A 27,180-nucleotide genomic window follows, 5' to 3' on the forward strand; every position below is an offset into this window, starting at 1 on the left:
TTACAGGGCATGGGGAGACAGTACAGTTGTGTAGAATCTTACCAAAACAGTAGATGTCCTTGTCTTCTTCACTGTTGCATTATTCTTCATAGAAGGACTGTCTCACCCAGGGCAGCCCAAACCTCAGCCAGTATAAAAAAGCCAAAAAAAGATCTTGTATATGACATACATCATATTTATGCTCCCCTCACAGAACGTAGGGCATAAAAGGGACATACAGATGCAACTACCTAGAAATGAAGTAACCCAGAAGAGAACAGTCACCAAAGGACAAATTAGTCCATCCACATCCAGAAAGAAAAAAAAAATATCAGAACAAGCAAGGGGGGGGGGTTGGAGGGAGAGAGCGAATACTATAAAAGTGAAGAGAAGGACATCTACTGTTATGGTAAGTCCTTCTAGCTCACTTTTGTAGTATTCTTCATAGAAGGGAGAGTAAAAATGCTCAAGAAATAGAATGAGAGGTGGAAGGCAGAGGAGAGCACTCAACAAACCCAGATAAAATGCTTTCAGCAAAATCTGCTCTGGCCCTAGAAACTATATCCAACTTATAGCTCTTAGTAAAGGTATGCACTGAAGACCAAATAGCTTCAAGGATGGAAATGGTGTTCAACCCCTTGAAGAAGGCACCAGAAGAGGCAACAAGCCCTACTGGAATGTAACAGAAGTAGACTGAGATTTACCATGAAAAGAATAACAATAACAAGAAAATGGCCTTGAAAGTCCAGGAGGAGATGGTTTGCTTAGAAACAGCCAAACCCAAAGAGCTTTAAGGAAAGGAAACAAAAAGTTGATCATACTTGCAAATAGTCTTAGTTTCTATCCAAATAGTACCTGAGCTGTCTGTGCAAATCCAAGATATGCAGAACCCTTTCACTAGCAGACTGAGGAGAAGGGAAAAAGGAAGGGAGTTGTACCGACTGATTAAGGACAACTCATTCACCACCTTGGGAATAAAAGAAGGATTAGTATGAAGGAATACCCTCTCCCTGTATAAAAAAAAAAAAAAGAGGAATGGCCAAAAGAGCATGGAGCTCAGAAACCCTCTGGGCAGAAGTAACAGTCAGCAACAAAAGTCTTCCAGAAGCAGAATCTGCTGGCTCAGAAAGAGAAAGAGCCAGAGTCAGTTTTTCGAAAATAAAATTAAGGTCCCAAGGAGGAGGACTAGATTTCCTCGGAGGCCTAATATGCAGGGCACCTTTAAGAAATTGTTTGACCTCAAAACGAGAAGTCAAAGGAGGATTCAATTGCAGACTAGCAGAAATGGCTGACTAATGAGGAGTATATCAAACAAACTTCCTCACTTAAATGCATTCATAACAGAGACCTGGCTAAAACCCAGCACCCAGAGTGAAGAAATTCTCCCACCAGGATATAATATCCTAAGACTAGATAGCATGGGAAAGAAGGGAAGGGGGTCTTGCAATTCTCTATAAAAGCACACTAACTCCAACCTCTACAAACTCCTCTACCTAAATTTAGTACTGCTAAGACCTTAGGCTCTGTGCTACTGCTAAACAAGAAAAAGAGCATCAATATTCTTTGTGCTTATATCCCTCCAGGTAATAACTCTCCAACAATTGAGGAAATTCTACAATGGACAAAGGGATAACATCCCACAAGAAACTATTTTACTTGTTTGTTTGTGTCTTTCGGCTTTCCCGGTTAGGGGTCGCCACAGCGGAACTCCGGTCCACTAATGATTGGCAGTTGATTTTTACATACTGGCTTGCCAGGTCTGACGCACAACCTTCAACGAAGGTACGCCCTTTCATGCATGTCTCCACGCAGAAGACGCTCTAGCTGAGAATCGAACCGGACAGCGTCTTACTGTGAGGCGACAACGCTACCGCAGCACCACCACCGTTACCTAAATACTGATTGGCTAGCCTGCAACTCCAAAAACCCCACTAACCACATCAGCCTGTACAGATTCTCTCAACTCTTTCATGAACCCACTAGAGCAGATAAAAAACCCCAAAAGAAATCTATACTAGATTGGACACTGGTAAACTGCCCTGAACATAATTACCAAATTGGTTGTCTACCAGATGGACTTAGCGACCACCTCCCAGCATTCCTGCTATGGAAACGCATAAACTTACACAAACCCATAGTTTATAGACTAATTAGAGATATTCACAATCTAAACTGACAGGATCTTAACATTACTTTAAAAAATGTAACTGGGAACCATTTCACACCCTTGACTTAGACCAAGCAGTTGACTACTTTAATAGTACGCTTACTAATATCCTTAATTTAGTAACCCCATAAGAAAACGTAGAGCTAAACTACATTATGCTCCATGGCTTAGTAGGTCCACTAGAGCCTTATTAAAGTCCAGAGGATAAGGCATGGAAAACCTGGAAGAAGGATAACACTAGCCTATCCAAACAAAAAACTATCAACAACTTAGGAATCAAGCCAAAAAACAAACAAAGCTTGATAAACAGAACTACTTCCTAGGTATCCAAAACAAACACTCGGAAGACCCCACCAAAGTTTTGGCATGCAGTTAATTCCCTACTAAAACCTGGCAAAACCACCACACCAGCTCCCACCCCCACCAGTATAAATAGCAACATAGCCTCCCAATTCAGTCATGACTTTACAGAATCCATTAAATCACTATCCACCCAACTATCCAAAAATAGCTATTCATCTATGCCGGTATCCACTCCTAACAAAACACCTTCCTTTACACTCTCACCTGTCCCAACATCTACGGTAAAAAAAATACCTCTTAAAACTAAAACCCACTACTCTTGCAGCAGATGGTATACCAGCTAATTTCCTAAAAATGTCCACTGACTCCTTATCCTACCCTGTCTCAATCCTTATCAACTGCTCCATACAGGAACCCTATATCCCTCAACTGTGGAACATCTCGTACATTATTCCCCTTCATAAAGGTGGCAGTTCCTATGATTTCTCAAACTACTGCCCCATTGCCATTTTGTCTCCTTTATCAAAGATACTTGAGAAATGTATTCACTCTCAGGTCATGCATTTCCTAAATACAAACAATCTCCTCTCTTCTACTCAGCATGGCTTCCATCCACACCACAGCACAACTACCACTCTTCTCTCTTTTACGAATCTGGTAACCAACATAGAAATAATAACAGTTTTGTATCTGCTATATTCCTGGACCTCTCTAAAGCATTCAACATGGTTTATCACTCCATACTAATAGATACACTAACCTCTTTGTCCTTTTGCCCCTGACACTATTGCTTGGTTTAAAAACCATCTATCTGACAGACAACAATTTGTCCAATGGCAGGGTGTTCTATCACCTTTACTTCCAACCACCATAGATGTACCTCCAGGTTCTATATTGGGTCCACTTCTCTTTTCCATCTTCACCAATAATCTGCATATCTCTACCCTGAACGTCTCACTCATAAAGTATGCAGATGATTTGACCCTAATCTGCTCAGCCCCATCTCCTACCACTCTTACAACTTACCCAGGAATCCTTTATCTCTGTGGAAAGTTGGATCACAAATATCCAACTTATCCTAAATCCCAAAAAAACTAATTTGCTCCTTTTCACCCCCTAACAAATCAAAAACTTCTCCTCTCTCCTTCTCTCTCTCTCTCTTCCAAAAATGGTACTGTCATTTCACCCTCTCCCCATACCAAACTCCTTGGCATTGAAATAGACAATAACCTCTACTTTGACATCCATATCTCTCAAACTATCAAAAAGGTGCACAAAAAAATGGGTACCCTATATAGACATAAAAACTTTGTCAGATCAGGCTCGGGTCACCCTACCCCAAACTCACCTTCTGTCCACATTAATGTATACACCACCAATACTGACCCATGTCAAAAAATCTAACTTTGACAAACATGAGTCTTGTTATAACAAAAGTGCCAAGTTTGCTAATAACTCCGGCTTTAAAAGCCATCATTGTATACCGCTAAGGCAGCTTCAGTGGCTTGAACTCCCACAGCTTTTAACTTTCCACCAACTAGTCATTGCATATAACATTCTAAAACATCCTAACAAAACTCCAGCACTAAGACAATTACTGACTCGCTATACAGGAAATTGTCCACTCCACTCTGCCAACAAAATCACTCCTCCCTATCTCCTCAGCCAACAAGGAAAGCTCCATTTTCACACAGTATAACTAAAAGTTGGAATAACCTTACCATTTTTATGACTTCTGCATTAAATACTACACAATTCAAAAACTTTCTTAAGTCTCATTTTATAAGTTCATGGCTTTGTCCATGTGTTACATAATCCTACAATACGCTTTCTCCGTCTTTTTCTTTCTCTCCTACAATAGACCCTCTGTAAGCATAGTATTGATAAATGGTATCCCTTATCCTTGATATGTGGTTTTGTAGTGATTTTTGTCCTATTCACAACTAACAAAATGTATATATGTACATTTTCTTATGTGTTTTTTTTCTTTTCCTAAAATGCTGCTATGATGACTCTGTTTTCCTTTTGTATAATAATCACCAACAAACTTTAATGTTCTTTAAAAAGCAACAAATTCAACCAAGCGCTTTCACCTAGCTTCTGCCAGGCTTTCTCAAGGACTGAATACAAATACATTCATTCATTCCTTATTTAAATACATTGTTTTAACATCAGCTGGTCAACAATTAATTAATTACATAGTAATAATCAAACAATCTAACACTTAATTAAAAGACTAATGGATCCCTAACTCTACACCTTCCTTCTGCCGTTTATACATTTTTATTCCCCTGTTCTACCCCATTAAAATGCTTAAAGCCTAGCTTTCCTTAATTTTAAAACTGGTGCAATATTAATATTTTCATTCAATCCTGGGAACCTTGTAGCATCTAATTTAAGCTGCCAGTACAATTCACGGTATTCCAACCGTGTCTCCCAGCTCCCTCCTCTCACTTCTGGGGTGATCTGTTCCAGTACCATGAATTTTAGTTTCATCTCCCTACATTTTTGGGAATGCTTAAAGAACGCATTTGTTTCCTTACCACTGGCGATGTCATAAAAATGCTCATACACCCTTCTTCTAAGGGGTCTTTCTGTTTTGCCAATATAAAAACCTAAGCAAAGGGTACAGACCCCTAGGTACACCACCCCTTTTGATGCACAACTATAGTAATTGTGCGATCTGACGCAGAATTTCCTGTGGGGTAAATATAATGTACCTTGGTTTAACATGGCAGAACATTGATTACAGTGAGTACATTTAAATGTCCCCATTTTGTTTTTATTCGTTTTGACATTTTCCTTCTTTTCAAACCATTCTTTTAAATTATGTCCTCTCCTTCTTATAAAATGAGGGTTTCCCAAAAATAATTCCTACCAATCCTCATTCATCCCCAAAATCGGCCAATATTTTATTGCCTCTATTTCTTGTGTCTTGTTTGAAAAAGTGAGCACAAAATTATTTCTATTTTCAATGTCAGACTTCTTTTCCTGTTGTCCTTTCTGCGGTATTATGTTGCCTAATCCTAGTAAAGGTGGATATTTTGCTTCTCTATTGTTTCTGACTTCTTAAATCGTACTATCTATTAAGTCTTCTGGGTATCCTTTCTCCAAAAATAATCCTTTGAGGGTATCACTCTCCTTCCTAAAACTTTCCATCAAACTAGACATTCTTGAGGTCCTAATTAACTGTCCTTTGATAATGCCCTTTTTTTGGTAAAAAGGGTGTCCACTATTAAAATGTAAAAAAGCATTAGAAAAAGTTGGTTTCCTAAATATTTGAGACTGAAATTTGGAATTAGCATAGTCCTTCATTAACCTGATGTCCAAATAATGTAATTCATTTAAATCCATTTCATAAGTGAATCTTAAAAAATTTGTGCTGGAGTTCATAAAATGCATAAACATTTTTAATTCATTTTCCGTCCCAGCCCATAGTAAACAGACATCATCCAAATAACGTCTGTAAAATCTTATTTTCCCTTTCCATGGGCTGTTAAACACATTATTTTGTTCCCAGTGATGTAATACTAAATTCGCATACACTGTCGCACAGGGTGTCCCCATCGCCACCCCCTTTTTTTTGTCTATAAAACTCACCTTTAAATAACATAACATTGTTATCTAGTATTATTTCCATAAATTCTGACATCAAGTTAATGTTTCTGCTATCCAGTCCAGTTTCTTTATTCAATACCTCTCCAAACCATTTTAATCCTATTTGGTGCGGAATACTGGGGAATAATTCTACCACATCTATGGTCACCATCCATAGTTGCATATCAAACCATGTGCCGTTAATATCTTTTAAAAATTCCCAAGAATCTTTACAAATATGTTCTATTGTGGACATAAATTTCTTCAGTTTTTCATCAATAAACTTAGCTAGTGGCTCTGTGATGCTTCCTGCACCTGCCACTATTGGCCTGAATCTCAATTGTTCCAACCCTTTGTGTGTTTTCGGTATCCCGAAAATAACTGGAATCTTAGGTTTGTCTACATGTAGGAAATTGTATATCCTCTCATTAATAACCCCCTGTAATAAATGATCATATAATAAGTATTCAATTTTTGAATGGGCTATATTAATTTCATTTTTGGATATCACTTCATATTGTTCTTCATCCTGCAACATTTCATAAATATGAGCATCATAATCCACCTCATACATCAGTACCCCCCCCCCCCTTATCTGGTTTCATAATTCTGCAGCCTTCTTTTTTCAACAATTCCATCAATTCCCATTCTTTTGGTTCCAGATTACTAAACTGCACCTGTTTTAAACTTGTTCTCATTTGTCTTAGATCTTTCTCTACCAGTTCTCCAAAAATATTTAAAATAGGGTGGGTTGGTGGGTTAAAAGTCCTTTTCCTAGTTAACCTTTGATCTGATTTGGGTTTGCCCTTAAACATTATTTTTAAATGTAATTGTCTTAAAAACATTTTTACATCTATTATTACTTCTGGAACATTAGTTGCTTTGAGGGGAACGAAATGAAGCCCTTTGGAGAACAGGCTGAAGTATTCTTGTGTAGGTGTCAGGTCAGTGTAGTTAAAAATGGAAAAATTATCCTTCCTATACACAATCTGTCTTTCAACATACCCTTGTAAATTCAGGGGGCTTCCTCCAGCTTCTATATTCGATTGTAAAAACTGTTCTATGTCTGCTGTTGTTGCCTTATCCCCTTCCCCCCTCTGTTGGGGGGCTGTTGAAAATCCTGCACTGAATACTTCCTATTTCTTTCAGCCAGCCTTTCACTTCTCCTGGGTTGTTCTATTGTGTTGCTCAAATCATCGTTGTTGAGGTTGCCCTCTTCCTCTAACCTAATTAGTCTTTTAATTAAGTGTTAGATTGTTTGATTATTACTATGTAATTAATTAATTGTTGACCAGCTGATGTTAAAACAATGTATTTAAATAAGGAATGAATTAATGTATTTGTATTCAGTCCTTGAGAAAGCCTGGCAGAAGCTAGGTGAAAGCGCTTGGTTGAATTTGTTGCTTTTTAAAGAACATTAAAGTTTGTTGGTGATTTTAGTTGACTCTGGGTCCTGTGGCTTTTGGATATTTCGCAGTTACTTGGTCTGTTCAGCAGTTTGTTTTTTGTATAATAATATTATTTTTGTTAATTATGTGGAGCTTTTCTCCCCGGGCCTCTGCTGTAAATGGACCTCATCCAGTCGGATCATCCCGGTTAACAAATGTAAAATAAATAAATAAAATAAAATAAATGAGCCTTTATGGAAGAATAAGCCAAGCTACACTGGAGCAACTCACACAAATAAGAGAGGACCAGAGGGACTCACATTGAAAAATGGTCCTGGTTATGAGCATGGCACCAGACTGAAAATCTTTTCCATTTGAACATGTAAGATTTTCTGGTTGAGGGTTTCCTTGCCTTCTGTAAAACCCTGAACACGTCCTTGGAAAAGAGGTGCCTGAAAGGGATGAAAACCCTATTACCCACAATGTCAGTTGCAGGTTGCAGAGTGGACAAGTGGGAATGGATGTGAGACCTCTTGTCCTCTGTAAGGAGATCCAACCAGTGAGGGAGCCACTAGCAAGATGTTTGGAAAGCCCAGCTGAATCTTCTGCAGGACTCTTGGAAGTAGAGGAAGAAGAGGGAAAGCATAAAGAAACATCCCTTTCCAAGGAAAGGAATGGGCATCTGTCTTCCACACCAGATGGCATGGCACTCTGGAACAGAAGAGAGGAAGCTGCCTGTTCAGAGGGGGATGCAAAAAATCTACCCGAGGAATACACCAATGGACAATGTCCAGAAACAGGTCTCTGTGAAGCATCCATTCATGAGCCTATGTTTTGGACCTGCTCAGAGAGTTGCCACTAGATTGGCTCTGAAGAATGTATACTGCCTGAAGAGTTAATTGATAAATGAGATCCACTTCCCAAGCCTGAACTGCCATCTTGCAGAGGAAGTAAGATTTCATGCCCCCACCCCCTGCTTGTTGACATGCCACATCACTGTAGTGTTGTCTGTCTACACCTTCAAGGGACCTGAAGAAAACATGGGATTAAAAGCCTGAAGGACCAGAATTAGAGATCTCATGTCTTTGATGTTGATATGGTCTGACTTCTGATAGTGAGGGCAAAGACCCTGAACCTTCAGGTGACCAAGAGAAGTCCCCACATCCCATGTCTGAGGCATCAATGAACAGTTCTTGAGAAAGGACTGTAGGCTGGAAAGGGTCAGCCTGTGTTGAGAGCAAACTGTTAAATACGCCACTCGAATTCCATCTTGAGACAAGGAAGGAGAGGTACACTGAAATGCAGAGGGTTACGATCGCCACTCGAATTCCATCTTGAGACAAGGAAGGAGAGGTACACTGAAATGCAGAGGGTTACGATGCTATAGCAAAACTAACTTGAAGTACCATTGAAGTTTTCACATATGCAGTCTGGCAAGAGGAAGCATTAGAATAGAAGAGGCCATGAATCCCAAGACATGAAGAAACTCCCTGACTGGCATGGCAGTCTAAGGAAGAAGAGATTGAAAGAAGGCTGTCAATGACAATACCTTTGGAGGTGGAAGAGAGGCCAGTATTGGCTCTGTTTATATCCTGCATCCCAGGTAGACATGATCCTGATAGGGAGACGAGACAGATTTTTGGAAGTTGAAAGTAAACCCCAGACTTTGTAGAAGAGGGATGGTGAACTGCAAATCCTGTAACAATCGACTGGGAGAAGGCACCTGAAGCAACAGGTCATCTAGATGAGGAAAAATCTGAATGCCTTGGAGCCTGCAGAAATCACAGGAGCTAGACATTTTATGAATACTCTTCAGGCAGTAGGGAGGCCAAAGGACAAAGCAGAGAATTGAAAATAAGAGGAAGAGACAGAAAGACATAAAATCTTCCTGAAGAGAGGATGAATAGGGATATGAAGGTAAGCCTCTTTCAGATCCAAGGACACCAGAAAAGCCTGGGATAATAAAAGAGGAAACAGAGTTTGAAGAGTAAGCATCTGAAAAGTTGGGATCTCGAGAAAGGTGCTGAGTCAGGAGAGATCCAAAATACGTCTTCAAATGCCCTCCTTTTGAGGAACCAGGAACATCTGGAATAAAAACCCCTTTACACTTGGGTAGGGGGGGACAGGTTGAATGGTTCCTTGATTCGACAAGGGCCCTAAAATCTCCATGAAATGAGGAAGTTGCTCTAGAGGAGGTGCAGTAATCCCTGAAAAATGAGGGAGATATTTCCATACCATGAAGTAACCCTGATGCATGATAGAATGCAATAGTCTGAAGTGATAGGACACCAATTTGGAAGACAAAGGAACCTGGTCAAAAAGAAGGGTGGGTGAATTGTCAAAGAGAAGCAGGATTATCAGATATGGAAAGCTTCTGGGCCACAGAAATCTGAGAAGTCTTAGCAGAGGAGGTCCACTTCCCACCCTTCCTGCCCTTAGAGGCCTGGCAGGGTTGTCTGCAAACAAAAGAACAACTATTAGGACACTTCCTCTGGAACTTAGGCATAGGAGAGACAAAAATATGTTAAGGTCTTGTAAGGCTTTGCCCTTTTTGTTGAAGAGACTTAAACATGGCTGCAGCAGCAGCAGTCCTAAAAAGATGTGAATTATCCAAACGAGTACTCAAAAAGTTGGCCTTAGTGTCCTCAGGTAGAGACAGGAGATGAAGCCAAGAATAACACCTCCTGGCAGACCCAAAAGCCACAGCCCTAAAAGAGGCATCAGCAGCATCATAGCTGCACTTAATAAAGTGGCGAGCCACTTGAGAAGCAGAACTTAAAACAGATAAGGCAGAAGATTTGCCATCAGAATCAGGGAAGGCAGAAATAACCTAACAAGCCTAAGCAATCAAGGCCAGAACATACCTGGTTATGTGGGTTTGATAATTAATAGCCCTAAAGGCCAAAGTATAAGCAGTGTAAACTTTCTTCCCAATGCTCTCCATTGCCCTACTATCCTTATCATAAGACAAATGTCTGGAAGAGGGCAAACGTTTAGAAAGTTAGTCAGAAGAGACTGACACCACAGCAGGATCAACAGAAGGACATTTAAATAAAAATAGACAATACTCAGGAACCTTATAGAACTTATCAGGTTTCTTAGTTGCAGAAGACTTCCTTTGAATCAGGAAACTGGGAAGCAGCAATGACATTATCTAACAAGGCAGCCAACACAGGAGGAACTGCAGATGGTTTGAGTATCCACCTGAAACAACTTGTAATGTATTCTGAATATCAGACACTTGAGAAGAATCCCATCATCCTAGCAATTGTGTCCCCAAAAGATAATTCCTCAAAAGGAGACTCAGGGCTAATGGATTCCTCTTCATCAAAACCATAAGCCAAAGGCGAAGGCATCTGTGAAGAATAAAATAGACACTCCACCAGGCACTGAATCCTCATCTGAGGAATTTGGTTCCCTAAGCCATTTAGAAGGGGTAGAGGTCCAAGAAGGAGTGAGTACTGAAACCCCTTGAGGAGGCTTTAGGGCCATTAATGCAGAAAAGGAGCCCTGAGTAAACTCTTGCCATTCTTTGTCAGGATCCATAGGATGTACTGAAACATGCTTCAGTTTTTGTCTTTTCTTAGAAGGGACATCAGTCCTAATAAATACTAGAGGTTCTAACCCTTGATGAAATTCGAAAAGAGGACCAGGAACTTCCTCACTGACCATTATCTGCAGAATCCCTGTGGGACACTCTGAGATAAACAGCCATGGTTCCCCCTCTATGTCCAGAGCAGACACCTGAAAAGCCTCAGAGGATGTGCAAAAAGATCCATGATGGTCTCCAGCAAGGCTGTAGCAGAGGAATCTAAACATAGATGCTGAATGACCTACAATGCTATTATCTGCTTCAAGAGGTATGACCAGTGGAGGCTGGACAGCTAAAAAATCTGTCCAAGACTTCTTGGCCTTCTTTTTACCTAATGGGAACATCTCTGGGTTAAAGGATTCTGCCATGGTACCCTGGGCTAACTGTTTAAGCCATTTGTTTTCAAGATAAATGGCCAGGGAAGACCTGGGTAGTTGCACCCGACCATCCCTTTTATGCCCTGTGTTCTGTGCAGGGAGCATAAATGTGATATACAGCACATAAAAGAACTTTTTAAGGGTTTTTCATACTGGCTGTGCATTGGGCTGCCCTGGGCAGGACATCCCTTCTATGAAGAGTACAGCAACGTTGATGTAGAAGGACATCTACAGTTACTGCTGTTTTACAAAATTGCCAAGCTAGGTACAATTCTTATCCCTGAAGCAGTATGAGGAGTTTGTCAAGTTTTGAGAAATTCATTGTTTTATGACTAGAGAAATAGTTCAATTACCAATAAACATACCTGATATGGTGACATGCTAAACCGTAAGCTTCAACATAATGCATTTCTCCCAGTGGAATATCAGCAGATGGAGTTACTGGACAGTAAACCATTCAGGTGATAAAATTGTATTTAAAGAAATTATTGGGGAAAAAAAATTGTAACATAATTAACAGAAACCAAAGAGTTTAAGTTGAAGGTTGGAAATTTATTTTATATTTGTTATGCGCACACACACACACACACATACATTCATCTTATCCCTTTTTCATTCTCCTGTATGAAATTTAACTTTATTATTTAAATAAATATTGTTTTATTCAATTTTCAAATACATTGCAAACATTCATCATTATCTAAGAGATTATATGCTCTGTAATCAAAATATTTGCAGTAACAAATATCAAGTCAACAGTGAATCAGAACGTTAGTAATGAAATACAACAAGTAATGTAAAATATAAATCAGCTTCATGCTGGCTGAGTTTCACTTAGATATCTTTAAGAAACTCATAGCCTTGAAAGCAGAAAAAGACAGATCAGCACACATTCTCTCCAGGCCATCTTGTTCTTATGAGTGGAACAAAACATTATAAATTATCACCCAGAAAAATCTAAAGGATGTCAAGGATGTGAAGGGAAGTCATGGTCCCTGTTTCTTCTGTCATACCATTCAGTTTCTCTGCATAAGGGGTTTTTAAGAATATTCTCTTTGTTTGCTCATTTTCTTTTAATTCACATCATACACCTATTTTTTTATAGTTTTGTATCTTTGAATACAAGTAGTTTTTTACACATTTGTCTAAAATCCTAAATAACAGCCAGTCTCATGTCTAAAATACTGATATTGTTTATAACATATGAAACTCACTTTTTGTATGCTTTGCTTCATGCTCTCTAGGTGTCTGCTGCTCAAGCAAAACTTCAGTATCTGAGAATCCTAAATGAGATTCCAACCTTTGGAGGTGTTCTCTTCAACACAGTAGGAGTGGTAATGAGATGGGTTTAGTTCATTTATTTACATGTTCACAGGTGCATGTATGCATGCATGTATGGAGATCTTCATTCTCTTCCTGTAATATCATTATTTGGAAAGTACCATTTGCTCCATTTTATAGGCAAACCTTCACATCAAGATATTCAGTTATACTTACTAGGTAATAAAGATAAATAAAGTGTGTGTGCGCGCGCGTGCATGCAAATATATGCATATATATATATATATATATATATATATATATATATATATATATATATATATATATAATATACACATCTCTCTCTCTCTCTCTATATATATATATATATATATATATCTATATGGATCTACTTCATAACATCAAACTTCTAAGCATTGAGACCACAGCAACGAAAGACCACATCATCAAAAGTGTAAAACACTGAATCCCAAAACAAACACAGCAATACAACCTTTTTGTTGTGTCTTTGCTTTTCCCGGTTAGGGGTCGCCACAGCAGAACTCCGGTCCGCTAATGATTGGCAGTAGATTTTTACGGGCCGAGTTGCCAGCTCTGATGCACAACCTTCAAAGAAGGTAAGCCCATTCATGCAGAAGATGCTCTAGCTGAGAATCGAACAGGACAACGTCATACTGTGAGGCGACAATGCTACCGCAGCATCACCACCGCGGTACATTAATACAACCTAAATGTAGCAAATCTATCACTTTTGCAGGGGGCTATAGATAATGCGGTTATGAAGCAGATTTTTATATATATATATATATATATATCTATATATATATATACATATATATATATATACATACATATATCTGTGTGTGTGTGTGTGTGTGTGTGTGATGTACCTGAAATAAGCTGATCTTCTATGCTGTCAAGTCTCGGAACTGCAAAGCCTAAAAGGCAAGTATGAGTATAGCAAAGTCTTTCAATATTGATCACAAAACCATGAAACGGAAAGTAAACTGTGGTGCATTGTGTGCCTAAGCTTGTACTTTGTTTCTTTGATACTTAACCCAAAACAAATTTAGCTGTTGCAATCTTGACGTAAACAGCTGTAGTTTGTTTATATGAGTATATATATATATATATATATATATATATATATATATATATATTTATATTTATATATATGGGTCCACTTTGTAAATTCGAAATACTGAAATCCCAAATTTCAATATTTCGAACTTACAAAGTCGAATACTCACATTTCTGAAACTGGCAGAAGCGTAGAATTCAAAATACAGAAGCACAGATATTTTGAATTTCTGCTTCCGGTGGTACGGAATGTGGATGTTTGGGTTTTATTTTGGTAAGTTTGTGTGCGTCAGTATGTTGGTTATGGGTTTAGTGTGTGTAAGTGTGTGTTGTGACTGTTGTGTGTGTTTGAGGGACTGTAAGGTGTGTGTGTGTGTGTGTGTGTGTGTGTGTGTGTGTGTTTCGTTTGTGTTACTGTTTGTGCGATCTTGGAGTTAGAATATATAAGTAGTGGGGTGCAGGGGGGGGCTTGCCCCCCTGCTTATATGTAGTTTAGATTAGTTTGTTTCATTGTTGGGGAGAGTTTTATGTATGTTTATGTGTGTACTGTATGTATAGCTTGAGTACGGGATTTTGAATTTCGGGATTGTGTGTTTTCGAATTTGAGAGTTGTGATTGGGTTTTCGGCTTTGTGGATGTTCTTCATGTTTCACTGTTGCAGTCATAACTGTAGGGTGATCCTGCCAGCAGGCAGCCCGAGGTCGGACAGAATCACAAAGTCTGGGTCCGGCGTCGGCTGCACAAGCTAGTACCCTGACGTCAGTACGCTCTGGTACATAGCCCTCAGTCAACGCCATCTTCTCCAGTCTTTCTTGCCGTGTGGTGGAAAGCAGCTCGCATGTCGTTGGTTGGCGATTTTCGAACAACGTATTTGATTGTTGTCGGTCCGAAGTTCTTACTTCTCTTCTCAAAGCTAAGTACCCCATTGGGGAATCTTTTTCTTGTTCCCCCGATGTCAGAAAAAGTTAATAATTGTATAGCGTGCGGAAAACAGATACCTCATAAAGATTTCCACTCTTACTGTCTACCTTGCTTAGGCCCTGACCACGACGTTTCCTGTTGTCGGTTCTGTGCCAGGTTCAATTCTCGCACTATTAAGCGTCGGTACGACTGGGCTTTAAATTACTTTGGCAGACGCTTTAATTATAGAATGTCATCGGATTCTACCGGAATTCTAAAGAAGCGCAAAGACAAGGACAGGCCTCCGAGGTCCAAACAAGATTTGTCGCAGCTGGAGCCAGCGTCCGGTTCGGCTGTCGTTAGTGAGGCGCTTTTGCAGCCCCTGTCGTCCGCCACTTCTGAACCGATGGCCGATACCGACTCCCATGGGGAGCCATCAAGGCCTATTGTTTTATCTGCTGCAGGACCTTCGGACTTCGCTCCCTCAGATGGGTCCAGAACCGCTGTGCAGGTACAGGCTTCTGAGGGGGTATTCAGGCCTACTCACATCACTATTTCAAAGACAAAGGCAAAGTCCAAGACTCCAGTTAAGCCTAAGGTTTCTGCTCAAGCTATCTCTGAAGCTACTTCCAAGACACAGAAGCAATTGCTAAGGATGGCTGAAGATTTGCTTACAATGATTAGGGGTTCTCACCCCCCTCCAGAGAAAAGGCCTCGACAGGATGTTCCTTTGGATTCCTCTGACCAGGCTTCTGTATCTTCTGTTTCTTCCTCTGATCAGGAATATTCTTTTCCTCCTTATGAGGATTCGGATGCTGAGGATTCCTTGCCCTCTGCTTCTCCGCCTGAGGATTTTTCTTTTGGGGAGACCTTACATGAGATGAGGGAACATTTTCATTGGGAAGGTCAGGATTATTCTGCTTCCAAGAAGAGGCTTAGGGAATTCCTTCTTTTTCCTCAGCACAGGCCTTTAGCTATTCCTCCTGTTCTTGATATTGTGGATGATGCCTTTTCTGAGGCTAATTTGAATCCTGATTCCATGCCCCCTGCTCCTTCTAAGCCTGATAGATTTTACAGGGTCCCTGATTCTCATTTATTCTTATTTAAGAATCCTTCTGCGGATCCTGAAACTATTTCTCAGGGTTCTAAGGCTGCTAAGGTTGCTTCTTCCAAAAATCCTATTCCTTCCGAGAAGGATTCTCGTGCCTTAGACAGCTGGGGTAAAAAGGTATATACTTCTGCTACCCTTTCTATTAGGGCTTTAAATTGCCAGTTTCATATGTTTAAGTATCAGCAATTTCTTTTGTCTGTTTTGAAGCAAAAGCTTGCTACCTTTCCGGCATGTGCAGAAGATAAGGAATTACAGGATGTATTGCATGCAACTGAACAAGTGAACAAGCATAGTTTACATTGTGGTTTTGATGCTTTGGAAGCTTCTTGCAGGGCCGCAGCCTCTGGTACTGTTATTAGGAGACATGCCTGGCTTCGTGAACAAAGTTTGCCGGAACAGGTTAAGGCTAAACTTTTAGATGCCCCTGTTCAGCATGATGTTTTATTTGGATCCAAGGCTGAGGAGGTTATTAAAAAGATGGAAGAAAAGGCAAAATCTATGCAGACTGTGAAAGATTTCTTACAAGTTCAGCCTCCTAGATTTTCCAGGAATTGGCCCTCCAAAAATTGGTCCTTTCCCACATCTGACAGGCCTCAAAGGGGAAGATATTAGACGCTCCAGAGGTCGTGGTCAAGCTCAGGCCTCTTACAGATCCAGACAATGGACTGCTTCTTCACCTAGAAGGGGAGAAGACAGATCCAATCTCAAAGGAAGCAGACTCAATGACTCTCTCGGTTGGGCTTCAGGACCTCCTTACCTGGATGCCCCTCTCGGAGGAAAGCTTTCTCTTTTTTACGGAAATTGTACTCATATTACCCAGGACAAATGGGCATTGGACGTGATTTTAAGAGGCTACAAGTTCCATTTTCATACTCTGCCAAGGGTTATCGGTTGGCCAGATCTGCCAAAACATCAATGGGCAGAGGCCTTAAATCAAGTGGATGCTCTGCTGGCCATGAGAGCCATAGAGCCTGTTCCTCTCTCAGAAATGGGAAAAGGCTTTTACTCAAGACTGTTTCTGGTCCCAAGAAAACAAAACTCATGGAGACCTATTCTGGACCTTTCAGTGTTAAACACCTTTTTGGAAATTCCAAAGTTCAAAATGCTTACTCTGCAACAACTGCTTCCAGTGCTCTCCCAGGACGCTTGGATGGTGACATTGGTCCTAAAGGAGGCCTACTTACACATTCCCATCAGGCAGGAATGCAGGAAATTCCTCAGATTCAAGGCAGGCTCGAGGCACTTTCAATTCTCTGTACTGCCCTTTGGTTTATCTACTGCGCCCAGGGTTTTTACCAAGTGCCTGGCCCCAGTAGTGGCTTATTGCAGACTTCAGGGGATTCAGATTTACCCCTATTTGGACGACTGCCTTATTCAGGCAGACAGCAAGGACCTTTTACTGCAACATCTGGATTTTGTTCAACGTCTTTTCCTCCTCCTGGGATTCTCAGTGAACATAAAAAAGTCACAATTGATCCCTTCTCAACAAATGATATTTTTGGGAGCCCTCCTAAATACAACCTTACAAAGGGCTTTCCTTACTCCAGAAAAACAAATACAGCTGGCTTCAATTTTCAAGACCTTGGCAACTTTAACTCAGCTCACTGCAAGGAAATTCCTGCAGGCACTGGGCTATATGGCTTCATGCATTCTGTTAATTCCAAATGCAAGGCTTCATATGAGAAAGCTTCAATGGTACCTGAAAAGTGTATGGTCACAGCATTACCAAGATCTGGACACTTTAATTCCTCTGATCCCCTGCCTCCAGAAGGAGTTCCTTTGGTGGTCCAGGGTGTGTGCTTTAAACGAAGGGAAGCCTTTTCGTCTACCTCAACCTTCTCAAATCATAACCACTGATGCCTCGGATTATGCTTGGGGAGCACATTTTCTAAACAACTGCCAGCAGGGAACCTGGACAAAGAACCACCTTCACTGGCACATCAATCTGAAGGAAATGTTGGCAGTTCAAAATGCTCTTCTAGCCTTCAAGAACCTTTTGCAACCAGGGCCTCTTCTAATTCGTACAGACAACACCACAGTCATGTGGTACATAAACAAGCAGGGGGGCTCTCATTCTTACCCCCTTTGCAGACTAGCTATGGCTTTATGGGACACAGCTCTAAGTCTGAATCTGCATCTTCAGGCTCAATTCATTCCAGGAAAGCAGAATCTCTTAGCAGACAGCCTAAGCAGAAACATTTTGGATCCTCACGAATGGATGCTAGACACCAACTTATTCAACAGGATAACTGCAGTTTGGGGGTGTCCCCAGATAGATCTGTTTGCATTCCATCTCAATCATCAGCTGCCTCTCTTTTGCACCAGGTCCTTCCACAAAACAGCTTGGAAAGTGGATGCCCTGTCATTCAGTTGGAGGAACCTTTCGGGATATGCCTTCCCTCCTCTTCCCCGGGTATTACTGAAGATAAAACAGGACAAGCCCAAGTTCATCATCTTGATTGCTCCAAATTGGCCTCGACAGTTTTGGTATCCAACCTTACAGCATCTGTTCTTGGAACCTCCTTGGATCCTTCCTCTGTACCCTTCTCTTCTGTCCCAGCATCAGGGTCAGATGCTACACCCTCATCTCAAGACCCTTTGCCTGGCAGCTTGGCTCTTCAAGGAAATTTGATTTCTTCTAAACTCCCCAAACAAGTTTTGGATGTTCTTCTAGAAGCTAGACGGTCTAGCACTAGGAAATCCTATGCCTCTAAATGGAAAAGGTTTTGTATTTGGATGCAGGACCGTGGCTCTAACCATTTTGTGCCTGATCTCTCGTCTATTTTGCTTTACCTTTCAGACCTTTTGTCAAAAGGCCTTTCCTTTTCTTCCATTAAGATTCATGCGTCTGCTATATCTGCTCATTTCAGTACTGACCCTCCTGTTTTTTCTCATCCATTGGTGAGACAATTCTTGAGAGGAGCTAAGAATTTGAGGCCTCCTAGGACCCCTCCTGTCCCTGCCTGGGATCTTAACTATGTGCTGTGGAACATATACTATTTTTCCATCTAGACAGAGTATCCCCTTGACCAATCCTACTTTCATGCCCTAAAGTGATTTGAAAGTTGCTTTAAATCAGACAATTCACCTTCGAGTTTTCAAATATATACAGTAGACCCATAAATATAAATATATATATATATATATATATATATATATATATATATATATAATGAGACAAAAGAACATCTTTACAAGAGATTGTTAAAGCAGTCACTTGAAGTATTCTGAAAACGTTCACAGTGCTGTGTATGTCTGATACTTCTGCATTGATATTATAAACATGTCTTCATACAGTGGACTAGGTAATAAGCTAAACATTATGTTGCCATAACAAATTCTGGATGATGTATTGATGTTCCACATGTAACATTTGTGCACACTTTGTTACATTGTTTCACCATGACATAGTATGACGTCTATGTAAAACACTCCTTACAGTATGTATGTTTACCTATCTGCAACATTTCCAACTGTAACAGATATTCACAGTGTAACCAAAAATAATTTTAGAAAAAAAAATGTATTGTGGTTGAATTTTTAACCAGCTGCAAAGGTATTGTGGTCAGGTAATTTTGTTTTGACAAAACAACTGGCTTTATTTAATGCCCCTTTCCATTCCTAAGGCTCATTATCCTCTTTCTTGGAGTACATCATTCATAGCCTAAATAAAAATGACCTGAACAAACTTTCCATCTTTATGCAACAAAATCACCAGGTCTGCAACCAATGCCAAATCATGCTCCCACCACTGCCAGTCCTTACATTCATTACACTGACTCGAATTTCCCAATTTATTATGATACCACCAACTCAAACTAGCTCATCCTGAGAAAATATCTGCCCTCTCTGGCCTTCTAAACATCTACAATTCAAATAGACAATTATGATCCAGTAATAAAGCTCTGATCAAAATATTCCATGTAAAAACAGCTCTGGGGAATCTCTCTTCCCTCATGAAGCTGCTAAAACATGGACAACCCTGCCTCCTGACCTCAGACTACAAAACTGTACTTCCACTTTCAAAAACCTCCTTAAATCATATGTTTACACCAACCATTTTTGCAACTGCAATGCACCCCCCCAAAGCCTCACCCTACTGTAAAATTTTATTCCCTTATTCATCTGGTGTACACTAATACTGTGCTCTACCAATGCACACTGTATATATCATGCACATTGTTTTTACTAGGTAAATGCCTTGTATATATAATGTACCTATCCTCATTCCATGAAAGGGCTATGCTCACATATTTGTACTTTTACTTCATACTTTTAACTGTTTAAACTTTTCTATAGCATGTTTCCTAAAGTACAGTCGTATACACTTACCATAAATGTAGATGTTCAAGTGTGTTGCAGTCATCACATTTGGGTTATCCCTGCCAGGGTAGCCCTCAGTCGGCCCGAATACCAGAGGCTTAGTATTTCTGCATCAGTAGCTGTTGATCCAGGACTGACATCAGGTTGTCAGTGATATAAAATCAGACAGCCGATGCCATTACATCAGTTTTTCTTGCCCTAACTGTCAGGAGCCCCCAATAGGGAGCTAAGTTATGGTGGAAGAACACCACCAGTAGAAAGTAAATACCAAAAATTCCTTGTAAGGAGAGAGAGAGAGAAGACAAGGGGGATAGAGGGAGGGAAACCAGGACTGCAACAGTGAATACACTCAAACATCTACATTTATGGTAAGTGTACACAACTGTACTATGTTCTTCATGTTTCACTGTTGCAGTCATCACATTTGGGTTGATTCCCAAAGCTGAAGCAAAGGGTGGAGGCTAGAAGACTGGGTGCTGGCTAGTATAACCTGCAAGACTGCAGTGGCAAAGCCTGCCCTGGATTTGGAGAAGATAGGGAGGTGGTAATGTTTGGCGAAGGTTTGAACAGATGTCCGTGTTGCAGCCTCCACAATGTCCTTGGTGGGGACCTGTCTGAGGAAAGCTGCAGAGGTGGAGGTTGCTCTGTTGGAATGTGTCTTGACCCCCTTTGGGAGAGGTTTCCCGTGCCATTTTTAGTAGAAATGGATACAGTGTGCTATTCATTTCAGAATTGTTTGTTTGGCTATGGCTTTCCCCCTCTGCTCCTGCAGTGAAGCTGACTAGCAATTAATCAGTTTTTCTAAAAGCTTTAGTCCTGTCTAGGTAGAATCTGAGCTGTGTGTGCACATCTAGAGAGTGCAGAATCCTTTCACCCTTTTTTGTGGGTTAGGGAAAAAGGTGAGCAAATGAATGGATTGATTGAGAGCCACACTGGACACCACTTTTGACATGAAGGATGGGTTAGTCCTGAGGGAGACCCTGTCAGCATGGAAAATGATGAAGAGCTCTACAGCCATAAGTGCTTGTAACTCTGATACTCTTCTAGCTGAAGTGATGGCCATAAGCAAGGCTGTCTTCCAAGAGAGAATTTTTAACTCTGCTGAAGCCAAAGGGGGTCAAGGTGAGCTTTTCCAACACAAAGTTTAGGTCCCAAGCTGGGGTAGGAGCTCTTCTGGGTGGCTTCAAGTTGTTAGCCCCTATTAGGAACTGTTTGATGACATGGTGTGAGAAAAGAGGTGGCTCTGTTCTGAAATGAGCAGAGATGGCAGAGGTATGAATTTTAATAGAAGAGAAGGATAGACCCCTGTATAGTAGGTCTGCCAGGTAATCCAGGATGAGAGGTAGGAAGGACTGTGCCGTTCCAGCTCCCTTAGCCTGGATCCAGGTGCAAAACCTTTTCCACTTGTTAGCATAAGACTTTCTAGTGCTGAGGCATCTGGCCTCATGTATAACATCTAGAATTTGTTTGCTTAGACTGGCAGCTTGAGGAGAGGTCAGAGAATAAGCTAGGCTGCCAGACTGAGGGTCTGCAATTAGGGATGCATGAATTCTGCATTCCTCTGGTTCAGGAGTGTTGGGATCTGAGGTAGGTGCCATGGTGGCGGGGTGATAGGCTGTGCAGCAGTGGGTACCAGTGCTGGCATGGCTAGTCTGGGGCAATCAGGATTGTCCTCGGTTTTTCCTCTCTTATTTTGAGCAGTACCCTTTAAATGAATGGTAGAGGGGTAAATGCATAGACTGAGAGATTTACCCACTGGATGGATAGAGCATCCACTTTCCAGGCCTTGCTGTGAGGTTTCCTGATGCAGAATTTACTGAGCTGATGATTGGAGTGGGAGGCAGAGGTCGACCTTCGGGGTGCCCCATTTCTGGGTTACAATGGTGAAGGTTCTTTGGTCTAGCTGCCACTTATGTGGGTCTAGCAGGTTTCTGCTTAAGTTGTCTGCCAGAGAGTTTCGAGAGCTTGGCAGGAATTGTGCTAACAGGTGTAGTTGCATGGCAAAGGCCATGTGCCAAAGGGTTATGGCGAGCCTGCACATAGGATAAGAGTGAGTCCCTCCCTGCTTGTTGATATACCACATCACTGTGGTGGTGTCTGTTTTGATCAGTAAAGTCACTGGGGAGAGTAGGGGTCTGAAAGCTGTCAGGGCATGCAGAACAGCTAACAACTCTCTTTGGTTGATGTGCAGATGTATTTGATTTGGGCTTCATTGGCCCTGAATGTACCTGCCGCCAGGTGTGCACCCCAGGCATAGTCTGATGTGTCTGTGATGAGGGTGTGGGCAGCGAGGGGTTGTGAGAAGGGTAGTCCCTTGTTGGGGTAGCATGCTGCTGCCTATCAAAAAAAATATTTCCTTAGACAAGGCATCATTGGTATAAGAATTTCCAGGTCTTGGGAGTGTTAACACCAAAGGCTTTTTAGGTACCATTATAGTTTCCTCATATGCAGTATGGGTATGAGTAGATGCAAGATGGCATGAACACCAGAGCTTGCAGGATTTTCCTTACGGATAACTGGGTCATGGTGGCTAGTTGAGAGAAGTAGGCTGTCAGGTAGGATTGTTTTTCTGGTGTATGGAATGCCATCTGTGATGCTGTGTCAAGGCTTGCTCCCAGGAGTACATTTTTTATGTGGGTACCAGTTTGGATTTCTTTTCATTGATAGTATACCTCAGGGAGATCATTAAGTCCTTTACAAAGGTCAGGTGATATAGCAGCTTTTCCTGACTGTCTGCCTGAATCAGGCAGTCATCTAAGTATGGGTAAATTTGAATATTTCTTTGTCTGCAAAAAGCAATGGCGGGAGCCAGGCATTTTGTGAAAACTCTGGGAGCGATGGATAGGCCAAAGGGAAGCACAGAGAACTGAAAGTGCAGTGATCCTGCCCTGAAACATATTTCCCGCATGATTCCCTGATTGGGATGTGTAGGTAGGCCTCTTTTAGATCTAGGGTGGCTAACCAAGCATTCTTGGAAAGCATAGGTAGAAGCCGCAGGAGGGTGAGCATTTTGAATTTTGGTATCACCAGAAAGGTTTTTAGAATGGATAGATCAAGGATGGGGTGCCCATGTCCCCTCTTTTCTGGGTACCAGGAGGAGTCTGGAGTAGAAACTTTGGTCTATCTGTTCTGAAGAAACATGCTCTATTGCCCTCATAGAGAGCAGGGAAAGAACTTGCTTTTTGGCCTCTGCCCACTGGTTTGGGGGAAGATCTGGGAACCCTTTTGGGGTTGGCAGTGTGTGGAAAGAAAATTGTATCCCTGGGATGCTATGTTGAGGACCCAGTGGTCGTTGGTAATGGTGGCCCAGTTGCTTGTGTGGAAGGAGAGTTTTCCTCCTAGGGGCAAGAGCAGGTGGGCAGAGGGAGGGGGTGGAAGTGTAAAGTCATTATGAGTTCTTACCATAAGGGGGTGGCTTTGTACTCCCTGGTTTTGAAGAGGAGGAACTGCATTGCTTAGGTCTCTGCATTCCCTGGGGCTTTTGTCTGGGGGAGGGGGGGTGCTTCCCCTGGGTCTGGGCTGAGCTGACCTGGAGGGGGCAGGAAAGGACCAGTACTTGGAGGGACAATGCCTACTGAACCTCGGTGGCTGGACCTGTAAGAAGTCTTTAACAGTCTGCATAGATTTAACTTTTTCTTCCATCTTTTTTAAGACCTTATGTCTTGGTGCCAAATAAGTTGTCTTTGTCCAATAATTTGGTTTTGATATGGTCTGGCAAGGGCTGTTACTTAAGCCAAGCATGCCTTCTAAGGACAGAACCAGTGACTGCTGCCCTACAAGATGCTTCTAGAGGGTCAAAACCACATTGTAATGTGTGCTTAGTTACTTGACTTGCAGAATGCATTAACCTTTGTAACTCGATTTTCTGCAGAAGCAGGGAAAGAAGATACTTTTTTTTGAGGAGTTCCATGGTATGTTGTTCATATTTCAGCATATGGAACTGACAGTTTAATGCACTAATAGCAAGAGTAGCAGAGGTGTATACTTTTTTACCCCATCTGTCTAATGCTAGGGAATCCCTATCTGAGGGGGTGGGATTCTTAGCTGAAGTTGCTTTGATTCCTTTAGGGCCTTGAGAGATGACCTCTGGGTCAGCAGTAGGATTTTTGAAACAAAATTTGTGAGAGTCAGGGACTCTGTAGTACCTGTCAGGTTTCCTTGGAGCAGGAGGGAGGATGTCAGGGGTCAGACTAGATTCCATAAAAACATCATCCAGAAAATCCAGGACAGGAGGAATGGCCAGCGGTCTGTGCTGTAGAAGATCTAAGAATTCCCGGAGTCTCTTTTTTTGACTGAGGATAGTCCTGACATTCCCATTGGAAATGCTCCCTTAAAGTATATAGGGTTTCCCCAAAGGAAAATTCCTCGGGTGGAGAGGCTGAAGGGATGGATTCCTCTGCATCAGAATCCTCATAAGCAGAGAGGGATTGCATATCTTCATATTCAGATGCATCAGAGTCATCGGAGTCCTGTTCAGATAAAACTACCGGGGACAAGTCTCTTTTTTTTTTCTTTTGGAAGGGGTAGCCTGGCTTACCCTGATAAGCATTATAAGGTCTTCTGCCTTTTTAAGCATTTCAGGCTGAGGCAAGGAAGCAGGTGACTGAGCTTGGGTTGTCAGTTTATTTGGGTGTGGTTTGTACCCTGGGCCGTAGAAACTCGGTTGTTTTTGAAAGAACTGTAGACGCGAAAGAAGTCGTCAGTCTGTATCGAGTATCGGTAATGTGAAGTACTTCCTCGGAAGCTGGTGCCTGCTCAGTGGCTCCAGACCCATCCAAGCTAGAGACATCCATAGGATCCTTAGTCGAAGAAGAGTCTCGTGGCATACCGGACTCTGAAAGGGTCTCAGTAGTGGCCTGTGAATCCACAGAAGTGGGCATCAGGGGCTGTGAAAGCAGCTCACTGAGGACCGGAGAACTGATGACTAGCTTAATGGAAGCATCATCGGCAGTCTTGAACCTGTGCGCTCTGTCTCTGTCTTTATCCTTATGTTTTTTCGGAAGATCTGTTGTCTTATGGCTTACCAAAGCCATATTGGAATTCGAGGACTGAGATCGAAAATATCTAGCTACAGTAAGGGGCCGATGACATATAGTTCTGGCACTGAACAAAGCACAAAAGCGAACAGTAGGGGATGTCATGGTCTGGACCTAAATAAGTGATGCAGTAAGAATGAAAGTCTCGGTGTGGTGAGACAATTGTTAACTTTTTCTGACATCGGTTAGAGCAAGAAAAAAGGATCCCCAGTGGGGTACTTAGCTTTAGAAGACTTCAACTTCAATTCAGGAATGAAAAACTCCAATAGCGGCTGACCAGCACTCATGCAAACTGCTTCTGCTTCGGCCTTCTCAGCAAGAAAGACTAATGTAATGGCATCGGCTGCCTGATTATATACCACTGACGACCTGACGTCAGTCTGGAGTGACAGCAGCCGACACAGAAATACTAAGCCGCTGGTATTCAGACCGACTGAGGGCTACCCTGACAGGGATAACTGAAATGTGATGACCGCAACAGTGAAACACGAAGAACATCTGTTATCATTTTCACTTTGTAACCAAAAATGTTACCATTAATTACTCTCTGTAACTGTATGGAGCTTTTCTCCCCAGGACTCCGCTGAAAATGGACATTAGCTGTCCAGTCAGATTATCCTGGTAAACAAATGTTAAATAATAGCAAGGACGTAATAGCCAAGAATTTAAAAAAGATGTACTGTGAAGGAATTTATAAATATTTGTACTGTTGTATTGCGTATAATTTGACTATGATCAAATAACATTACTGAAGACTTTAAATATTGGACATTTTCTAAGTTGGCTTATTTGTTGATGACATCTATACACACATTAAAATTTATTTTTGTGTTTTTGATTTAGGAACACCATGTCAGTAGGTAGTTTAAGTTGTCAGTTGACTAGATAAATGTTTATTATATAGATTTACTATAAATTTTGTTAAACATATTTAATACTATTGAATACGTTTATATATTGTAAAACCCTGATTAAACTTTTATATATATATATATATATATATATATATATATATATATATATATATATATATATACTTTTATAAAATGAAGGCATGTATAATAAAATTATTTAGTTTGGTTCTAGTGGCTGTACCCTTACACACCTCCCCTAAATAAATATTCCAATTCTAAGGTTCTAGTACTTAAAATAAGATGAATAGATGCTGCTCATAAGTTTAGACTAAGCCAGCAATGTCAGCCATTGTAGGCTTAGCCAGCTGTGCCATAGAAGAGTCCTGGAGGTTGAGTTAATAGTTCAGAAAATGAAGAGGAGACATGGAGCTAATTTGTGAGTTATAGGCAGAAAGTTTTCAGCTTGGACTATTTCAGTGAAGGAAAATGTGGTGAAGTTAGAGGCAGTGGTCAAAAGAGAAGCAGATATCAGATAAGGAAAAGGGAGGCTTAAAGATGTAATAATGTTTACATAGTTAGATATTTGTAGCCAGTGACTTTAGGATTAATTTATGGGATCCCATCTATTCATCTAACTGAAGGCTGAATGTTCCTAGGGTTTGCACTGTCTATGATGCAGAGGAAGAAGAAGCTTTTTTTTCATAAGCAACAAAGGCATTGGGTGCTGACTTTATCCCTGAGTTTGGTCCTGGTGATATTTTGGTGTAGAGCTAGATCTATGGAATATATATTAACTGAGGAGTTTTTCTTTTCAAGTAATGGAGGCCCGGAAGAATATGTTTGACATTTCTCAGAAAGGAAGGCAAAAATCTCCATGTAAGAAATTATAGGACACAGAAAATAAGGACAGTGTATTTAGTCTATCCAGATAAGTTCTTTAAACACACTGGGTGATCTTGGTTATTAAAGCCTGGGGATGTTCTGGTTGAGTTATGCAGAACTTGACACTTGAAATGAAGAATTGTGTTTTATGATGGGGTGAATAAGGGAAAAATAGAGTTGAATTAGGATAGACTATGTTCTGAATAAGAACTCATGGCAGATGAGGTAAGAAAGGTAAAGGAACCTACTGACAATATTTGAGACCTGTTGGTTTAAAGACCGCTCAGATCATGGTGTCCATCTTAGTCAA

General features: G+C 41.1%; 1 protein-coding gene across 1 annotated transcript in view; it reads left to right on the top strand.

Moving 5' to 3' along the window:
* FRMPD3 (FERM and PDZ domain containing 3) overlaps positions 1-27,180 on the top strand; it is a 581,141-nt gene that overhangs the window by 380,242 nt on the left and 173,719 nt on the right. The window contains exon 7 of the mRNA XM_044057050.1: positions 12,648-12,737. Within this exon, the coding sequence (XP_043912985.1) occupies positions 12,648-12,737 (90 nt within the window). The remainder of the gene's footprint in view (positions 1-12,647; positions 12,738-27,180) is intronic.

The sequence above is a fragment of the Protopterus annectens genome, chromosome 15.part0 (genome assembly GCF_019279795.1).
Source record: "Protopterus annectens isolate FY-2018-M chromosome 15.part0, PAN1.0, whole genome shotgun sequence".
NCBI lineage: Eukaryota > Metazoa > Chordata > Ceratodontiformes > Protopteridae > Protopterus > Protopterus annectens.